Below are 10,316 nucleotides of genomic sequence, written 5' to 3' on the forward strand. Positions count from 1 at the left end.
CGTAGTGAATGAAGTTATTTGGATGAAACCGAATCTGGCTTAAATTTTATTTGACTTTTAAAAATGCATAACTTTAAATATTCATAACTTCGATCTGAATGAAGTTATTTGGATGAAATTTTTAATATATACATTTTATATCAGACAATAACACACGAAAAAAACCGCAGAAATCACGGAATTCGGCACTCAAAACGAAATTTGAAATCTCACACGCAAAAGCCGATTTTTGTTGATGTTGATAAAAATGTTAAACTAAAACTTAAAAAAAAATTGTAGGCCTATTTATCCAAGTATTTCATCTTTTTAGTCATAAAACAAATCGCGTTGTTTTATTACTACTTTAGTATAATAATAGGTGCAGGAGGACCGCACTACACGTAAAACAAAAATCTACAAGATAAACCTGCGGACAAGACAGAAAATAGACATTGCACCAAATAAACAAATATCAAATCAAGTGAATGGATCCGGGGGCCTATTAGGGACCGGGTATCATTCAGATTTGATGAAAAAAGGAAAGAAACTGAGCTTACCATCTATAATCTAATCTAATATAATTCAGTTAATAGATTGCCATGCAGAAAGTATTAAATACCATCAAGATTCAATCAAATAACGCCCAGTTTGTGCTACCGTTTAGTTTAAGAAACACCATTTAGTTTTGACATCGGTCATCTAGTTTATGACCATTTAGTTTAGTTTTGATATTGGTCTTTCAGTTTATGACCATTTAGTTTCATAAACTAGACAACCGATGTCAAACTAAACGGTAGCACAAACTGGGCGGTTTTTGATGAATCTAGATGGTATTTAACACTTTCTGCATGGCAATCTATTAACTGAATATGTGTATTAGATTATAGATAGTAAGCTCAGTTTCTTTCCTTTTTTCATCAAATCTGAATGATACCCTGTCCCTATAGGCTACTTTCATTTCATCATTTTGGAATCATAAATTTACTCGAAACGAAAACCTGTCTTCTATAATTTATCCAGGTTAATACAATTACTCTGTAGTTGAATTTAATAATGTGATCTATATCTGTATATGTCTTTATACTCATTTTATAAAGTAAAAATCGTTTCATTTACTTCTTTTTTACTGCTGGACTCCTGGCTAGTGTTTATCCGCTTTCACCACGTGGTATCACAAATATATCGTAGTCTTGTGAATTCGGTCTTTATTCCCGTAGAAACAGTAGTAAGAATGAATTAAAAAAAATCAAATACTTGGATAAATACTAATTTTTGATGAGTTTTTGTATAATATCAGCAAAAATCAGCTTTTCCGTCCATGTAAGATTTCAAATTCCGCTCTGAGTGCCGAATTCCGCGATTTTTATGAAGATGGCGGAATCATGTTTTGCCGTTTTTGTAGTCATAGCGTTGATGTCCGACGAGTTGATACGATTGAGGACCACATTAATTCCAAAAAGCACCAAGCTACAAAGTCAGTGAGTGGCCGGCAAAAAGATGACGTCATCTCACTCGGAAATAAACAAACCACCATTAGCCTACTTCTACTATTTTTAAACAGCTAACGTCAAAATGTATCCGAGAAAAAAATTGTTGTTGACTTTCTTAAAACAATGGTTACCACTGACATTCCATTGGATCATCTGGAAAGATTAAGGCCATTTATTTCAAAGTATTGCAAACAGTGGAGGGGCGCTTCTAACAACAGTCACCACTTCACCATCATACACCTTTGGTAGATAAATTTGTCAACAAGCCAATTTCAATAATATCAGATGAACCTATTGATGTACGAGACCACAGCATATTGAACATAATGTTTTCTGTCTATAGTGAAATCTGTTTAGGGATTGTGTGACAATGGGAACATGCAATGGTAGTACTGTTAGTCAAGCTGTGGTACAAACTGTTACAGACTATGGAATTGAATACCACAATGTTATGGCCGTGGTTACTGATAGTGTATCTTACTGTAAGAAAGCTGATACAGATGTATTGTCTGGTTCATGTCCACAATCAACACATGTATCATGTCTTGCACATATTATAAATCTGGTGGGAGAAATCTTTCTACTCTGGCCAAGTTTAAACGATGTTCGTTCACCTGTACTGTATGATGAAGTCTGCCTTTTTCGAGAAACCTCAAAAGAAGCGAAGATTCCTTGAATTTTTAGTCGGGTATTTGCCACCTGATAGCCCCATCCCCCACCCCGTCCTGTCCCGCCCTGGCCTGTACCAGTTAGGATACGTAGAGGAACATGGTTTGCAGCCATATAATACTACACAGTATACATTTATCTATATGAAGGATTCTTCAAATCAAAAAAGTCTGAAGGTGTAGCAGTACAAAGTTTATTAGAAATAACATGGAACAAAGACAGATACAAATTTGTTCAATTACAGATAGATTTTATTGTAGAAAATTGTCACCACATATGGACCTAATAACGTTACATGTCGAAGAACAACTAGTCATTGAATATTAAAAAATAAAAGTCATTCACAATTGAGTATTTGTTATCATTAGTTTAAAATGGTCAGTTTTGTATATTTTTAGATGTTGTATTCACAAAATAGCATTTTCTTCTGAAAAAAAAACGGAATATGGTCAGCTCTGAAACGGAAAGTAACGGAATTCAAAAGACTTAAAACGGAATTTGCCATTTTCTGAAACGGAAAATCATCACCCCTATATCAGATATGAATAGTTATTCATCTCATTCATAACTGGACTAAATTGAATACCATATCGAATTGGTTATGGGGAACACAATCGATAATTTGTGGAATGAGTGGGTTGACAGTCTCTGCGTTTCAAATGTCCAGATCGTCAATTAAATCATGCTGAATACTTCCATTCCCACGATGTTACAAATTTTCCTTCGTTGACTCCTACAGAAATTATATATTGTCTCGCACCTTGCTAAGATCTAATTATTGTAAACTGAAATTACATCTGTGTTTCCAATCTAATTTCATATAATCTTTTTTTTATATTAAAGTATTGTAATTTGCTACGAGAGGTGTCAGTCTTATCAGCTTACAGGCTGAAATTAAAACCGTTATCTTTAATTCTTGTAAGATATTGTCTTTCTCCGTTCTTTAACCCATAAAGTCACATATATTTCACTGGAGGCTTTAAAATGGTGTTATTTTACTTCTCTAATCATTAGAAAACGTATTAAGATTCAGCCCTTTGGTTTCTAATTTATAGTACTTTAGAATCTTACTAGAAAGGTACCTCCTATATGCCTTGTTGAACCGGGAACTCTACATGTGTCACATAGACATATCTTTAAAAGTGAGCAGTGTTAGTTAACTGCATTCCATGAAAGGAAAGTGGCATCATGAGTTTTTGAATGAAAATTCATACCCTGCCCCTGTCACCAATTGTTTCAGACACCGAGGCCACTTGGTGTAGGCTGTCATTGTATCTAAATAAAATATATCATAAAATCATGTGTGATTCAAACTTAGTCCAGTACTTTATCATGTAGAATGAGTATCAAGACAGAATACTGGTTAAGAGAGAGAGAGGGGGGAGAGAGAGAGGGGGATCTTTAGCAGTGGGAGAAAATCAGATGACCCGGAGAAAACCCACGAGGTTGGACAGGCGACCCTACTCCTTGTCACGCCAATTTACTCAACGACAGGCCTTATGATACAGCGCGCACGTGCTAACCATTCAGCCACCCCACCCCGAATACTGGTTAATATTTTAGAATAATAAGAATACCATTTCTTGGCATACCGCTCGAGCTTTGTTTAAATTCTGTGTTAATTTTATATTTTCAGGTTGGGCGTTTATGATAGTTGTTCTTCTGGCCAGTTTAAACAGTTGTACCAATCCATGGATCTACCTGGCGTTTACTGGTAACATGTGTGTGAAGCCTGACAAACATCGGCGTATATCCCGCTCGTGGACGGCATCAACAAATCTCATGTCAACGTCTGAATCGGATTCACGACCAAGATCTACAAGATCATCCTATTATGACATGTCTCAGCGATCGTCTCGGGAATTCTCGAGCTTGTCACGTGACGCCATTACCAGTCACTGTTGATAACATTACTAAGATGATTATCAGATGAAAATGGCGACATCTGAAAGCCTTTAGATCCACTACGGTTATTCTCGAAATCAGTGAGAGAATGTCTTCAGAAGTATAATCGGTCCAAACAAAAGCCTATGGACGAATTAAACCAAAGAATGAATATTAAGTAGATTTTTCAAATGGAAAATATTCTTTTGAGAACCCTACCCTGGCTCGTGTACGACACCTATCACTTACTTTAAATGAGATATGAAATGCGGAAGCGACAGGACTTAATAAATAAATCTGATTACATTTGTATATATCAACTACAACCCCATCCTGGTGTGAAACATGGAACTTTAAAAATATAACAACATAATATAATTCATGGACGAGGATAACAGGTGGAAAATAATGTTTACATTAATGTGTAAAAAGTAGAAAAATACACTTAACGCGTATAAGGGCGCCATGTTTGTTTATATTCATTATGACTTTCTTCTGCTTCAAATGAACTATTTTCTCATGGGTTATATTACTGTATTAGATACACTGTGTGCATATGGGCTCATTATGGGGTGATCTTTGGACTGAATTTATTAATGCAGCTTCAGGATATATCTTATCGGTTTTACCAGAAATCAATGGTTTTACGCGTTAGATGCAATCGTCGTTTTCCGGATTCTTCCGTCGAGTTCTGAATAACGACGTGATCAGCTTACGCGGCCATTTATCCAGAAAGTGGGTTGAAGCTATCTAATTGGATGAATAAATTCAAATAAACTAAAATGTCAACCAATCAAGTACAGATAGTCTAGTTTAATGAAACTCATCAAACTGATATGGAAGGTGAAATCTGGTTATTCCAGTGTTGGTATAGTGAACTACCTATGACTGACGAGGTCTCCTGTATGGGTCTGGGTCGAGACGAGTGCTATTAAAGTAGTATTTAACTTCAGGAACATTAACAATGATCTTATTTGTGTGAGAAGGAACACTTTTATAGGTCATGTTTACTGATTTATAGATCCCGAATTAAGTCTTGCTTTGCTCGATATTAGAAAGGCATTGTTTGACGATGGGGGTTCAGTAGAACATCGCACATATTTATATTTAGTTACGTGTTGGGATAGATCTCTTTTGCGATGCCGTATCGGATGAACCGCGTCGCTAGTCAGAATCCTATGTTGTATTTATTGTATGTCGGTAACCTAGTTGTCTTATACACGACATTATGAACTTTGTATATATAAAGTAATAGTGGCTCTTGGTTGTAAAAAAATATGAAAAAGGACAATATAGGTAGTGTATTTAATGTATTTGTGGTTGAGCAACAGATGTTCAGTTTTATGTCGCTGTAACAGCCTGTAACACATAAACTACTCTAAAAGCTTTTTTGTCGCTTATCTGAGCCAATATACAAACTGGTGGACTCAATTTACATATCAAACACAACTTATAAATAACAGCGTCATGTTTGTTTTATAAACTTTGACTGCCTATTCCCCCATATAAACTACATGTATATATAACAAGGTTCTTTTATTTCAGCTGTCTTTGTAGATTCTAGCGCGTTATTAATGGACATGCTTAATTATAATTATGTATATAACATGCATAGAAGCCCACAAAACAAATGCCTTAAGGGACATGCCATCATATATAATATTTTCTTTTCTGATTAACCATTGTTGCGGGAGTGTGTTGTATATGTTGTGTTTCGTTGTATTCATAGTCATTGATTGCACCATACCGGAAGAAACGACGTTCAATATAGTTTAAACAGATGATTAAGTTTGTGGGATCTGTACATTTGTATAAAGGATAGTGATGTAAGATTCGTTAACTTTTCTCATTATAGTTTACAATTTAGACAAAATATGTGTGCCTATATATATAAAAGTAGAATTATTTTATCTAGATTTGAAAGAAAGTTCCAACTGTACCTTTATAAGTAAGAAATAATTAGGCCAAGTTCACATTAACTTCGAATACTGATCCTTTTGTTCTGTGTGAACGTGGATACTACGGGTATATTTTCTTGGGCTGTGTGGAATAAAGTCACTTAAATATAATTTCTCTACGCACGATGCATCAAAATACAACCTAATTTGCATACCAGTTCTAATCCTGTCAGCGTCAATGCAGATTTTGAAAGGAACCCGTTAGCTTCAGGAATGAATACAAACCTAATCTAAGCCATAATAATATTGAAGATATTACAAAAGTAACATTCAATGACAATTTAACGAAATGTTCATCATTTTGTATTTCGTACGTACAAATACGCCACGTCAGTTGTTAATTATCTTAAAAAATAAAATTTGATTTAGGAACTTTAGATTAAATTTAATAATCATCATAGAAAAATGATCTTACAGAAATAAACCGTAGCACCATCCTTTACTTTATGTCGTATTTTTGAATTTCAAATTGCTCAACTTTAATGATTGTTTGTAAATAATAACATAATTATCTATCAGGTAAATATCCATTCATTCATTGACACTAAACCTTGACTTGTAGCAAAAACAGGGGAGTTGGTTGACCTGGTGTTCTTAATGAGTGGCTGTGGATTATAAGGCTGTGCTATATAATATACTCTGCGACTATGACCCCTGAGCATAAGCAAATTGTTCAAATAAAACAAGATCATATTATGTTAGTCCCGAAATGACTTGGTTAGAGTTAAGTGTATGTTGAACCCAATCTGCCTCGGCTAAAGTGAGACTAATGTAGACGACCCCCAGGACCGCTTGCACTTTTAATGTGGCCATTTTAAATTTACTCCGTTAGACGCTTTACAGCTGCTTGTTAATATTAATATTTTTTTAATTAATCAGAATATTATCATTCAATTTGCCTTTAAATTGGACACCATAATCTGACTTTTGATAAAGTATGACCTTAGCTAATATAGTGTCAGATGTTGACGTAAGAAATACCTATATTTAGAAATAATGTTTACTGTTGTTTGAATGTTTAAATGATGACATACATATATTTATATTTGTTGTTGTTTTTGTTTTGTTAAATAAATAAATGGTAACTGTAAATACTAACCCTGTGTGTTTAGTTCAGATGATACCCTACAATGTATAAACGAGAGCCAATCAATGGTCTTTTACTGGGAATTGTAACTGTCCTACAAGGACAAGTAAAAACAACCCGAAGAACCTTTTGACCATGTTGACAATCAAGGGTCTTTTATTGGGAATTGTAACTATCCTACAAGGACAAGTAAAAACAACCCGAAGAACCTTTTGGCCATGTTGATATTTGTAACGTTTATTGCTCGATTATATATGATAATACGATGCGGATTTACTGCTGGAAAAACAACTGACCGAATTGTATGTATCCAAGAGAAACCCTAATCTGATCTTCTAACGAAACATTATCTTCACAAGATGTTCCGAAATCTTTGAATTAATTAAATTCAGATGTGCGGAGTACGCTCTGTCCACCGTAATAGCAAGATATCCTCGAAGCAGCAGCATTTGGGGTTATTTGAATTGTCTGGCAAACACAAATTTTTTTACTTCCCAAAGGAAGTGTATGGCGTAGACGACGGGAATGGCATGTTTCAATCATCACCCCCTTGTCCGTACCAATCGTCATCAATCCTAACATATGGATATTGAAATGTAGAGATACTCCAATTAGAAAGTGGTGGTACATATCAGTAAACTATCTCGATACTTAGACAGCCTCGAAGCAATGAATTCCCTGCCCAAAGCAGGTGAAAAACATCAATGATTCAGGGGGTAATCGAGTTACTGGGGTTTGAACATTCTAATTGATTCAGTTGGCAATAATTCTTTATCATTTAACATAATTTAGACTTTCAATATTTCTCTAGGTTTAAATGTCGGGTACACTTTATCTGGTATATTTTGAACTGAATAAAGGGAGATAACATCGATGAGCTAAAAGAACAGATTACAATTAGTTTCCCCGAAGACTTCCCTACCGTCTTCATTAGCCCAGTCGGTGCAGAAAGGTAGGACGCTAAACATCTATAGGTAGTGACGTCACCACCATAATTCATGACTGTTTGCTTTCGGGTTCTTCCATCTTTAAATTCATGAATATTCATCAAAACCTGGCAGAAACTGGAAATGCAAACATCCCTCTTTAATTCTAGACCACAAAGTCAACAAATATGGCCATGCAAAATGAGGGAAAGGGGATAGAGCTATAAATACAGGCAATGCATATAGTCTTAGTCCTGGTAACCAAAAATAGCATATCAATATATCGGCTGGGAAGCAGCAATGCAACGCTAAATATCCTAAAATTGACTTTAGAATCAATACCCGATTCTGTTAAAATAATATGACCGACCTTCCACCCCCGTTCCTTCATTTTAGTTGGCCATGTAACACTATTTTAATTAGTTTGAATAGTCTATATTATGTCACCTGTAACGACTGACACCCCACCTCCGTTCATCCATTACTTTAATTACTTTGACTAGACTATATGGCATTTGGATATGATCGATGCTCCATCTCAATTCTTCCAGTCTGCATATAAATGTCAATGACATGTATCACTTTCTCCAAATCTACAAGATGTAACTTCCGTGCAGACATAAACCCCGACCGTCAACACCACCGCACACTCCCCGACCATACTCCTCCGACAATACTAATATTTTGTTTTAATTCATAACGCACTCACATGCACCGTGGGTCGGTAAAGCTGATACAGGGGAAATAACCATGGTTGGAATAGTTGCTTGATTTTACAGCCCCGACCAACTGCTTATCAAACTCTCACTCAAAGTGTTAATATACGGACATTGAAATCAATTTCTTTTAAAAAGCTAGGACAATAATATGTTTTATATATTTTGTTTACTGTTTTCTGTATCATTGGGAAAGAACTTATGTAGACCTTGTATTTTCAATCCTTTTCAATTTAATAAAATATTGTTTAAACTAAACTAAAACACAACAATATGCAAAGTTTGACACCGAGGATGCACCACTGCGTTAAGTCAAGTGGGCATGAGTACTAGATTCGCAGCCCGAAAGCTTAGACTCAGGATTGTTGTTCATTGTTTTGTGTTGTTAAATGTACAGCCAACAAGCATTACACCAATCCTCAGAATATCAATTACTCCAACTTCCAGAAGTATGCGATTAATCTGAATGCAACAGGATCAACACAACTGAAAGACCGTGGGTGGGATTGGGCGGGAAAAATCGACTAAAAAGAGGAACATAATGTGCATATCTCATGTACACCCGTAAAACTGACTACCGCACTCGCTGTCTTAATGAAGAATGAATTCAATACATCATACTGCGTCATCATCGGAAATGTCACGCGAGGATCTACACCAATCCTCATCATGTCAATTCCTTCAGCTTCCAGAAGTATTAAGGGGCAATAATGCGATAAATATTCCGAACCCCATTCAAACGCATTAGGCCGGCATGTCATTACTCTCTATTCCCAATACTCAAAACAAAAAATATCAAAACATCACAAAAGCCTCTTTATTCCATCGCAGATAAATCATGAATAATTATAAACCTAACTGAAATAATCTTTGTTAAGCAACACTTGTTCAGATGTCTGATGTAAATCAGGTGATGAGGGAGTACTGCCCCCAGTCTGATCCACTCTGGCTTAGTTCGGACTGAAATCAAAGTAGAGCCGAAAGTACGACTTCTCACCCATTCTGGTACAAATAAACACGGATACTGTTAATACTTTTCCTAAAGTGATAATAAATTTCATTCTATAAAACATTTAAAAATTGCTGTATTCATGAACTGGAACATGAAAACGGGTTTGCGGCAGTTAAATTTTCTTTATTGTCTCCTGACGGTCACATCTCTGTGGACTGTAAACGACTCATTGGTTGCTAAAATTTCAGGGCCCAGTTCCTAGAAAATTCTTAAAAGTATAAGCACAAAGTCATGCTTCACTTTTGCTTACGTAAGAAACTTTATAAAATACCGTCTCTAGCAAATTCTCAAGACCGTTTTTACGTAAGCACAAGTCAAGTATGAGTCTAAGCACATTGTGACTGGTAAACTGAGACTACGATGCTCTCTAGCGACATAAAACAATTTTGGTATGCGAATTACGTCATAAATTGGTCGGGCTGCATAGAGTTATAAATAGATCAATGACATAACTTCCCGGCAAATAGTCGATCCCGGCAAATAGTCGATTTAGATGCATTTGACATGTCCCCCATACACATATAAAATGTGCCACAAGCTAAAAAAAAACCGCAAACACATGCAAACAGACGGAATATTGTGAGAGCGCCTGATC

At 35.6% G+C, this 10,316-nt stretch overlaps 1 protein-coding gene across 1 annotated transcript in view; it reads left to right on the plus strand.

Moving 5' to 3' along the window:
- Nucleotides 1-7,066, plus strand: part of LOC126831836 (annetocin receptor) — a 53,863-nt gene extending 46,797 nt beyond the window's left edge. Inside the window, exon 3 of the mRNA XM_050562473.2 lies at nt 3,775-7,066. Within this exon, the coding sequence (XP_050418430.1) occupies nt 3,775-4,043 (269 nt within the window). The 3' untranslated portion in view covers nt 4,044-7,066. The remainder of the gene's footprint in view (nt 1-3,774) is intronic.
- Nucleotides 7,067-10,316: the final 3,250 nt, after the last annotated feature.

The sequence above is a fragment of the Patella vulgata genome, chromosome 9, assembly GCF_932274485.2.
Source record: "Patella vulgata chromosome 9, xgPatVulg1.2, whole genome shotgun sequence".
Classification (NCBI taxonomy): domain Eukaryota; kingdom Metazoa; phylum Mollusca; class Gastropoda; family Patellidae; genus Patella; species Patella vulgata.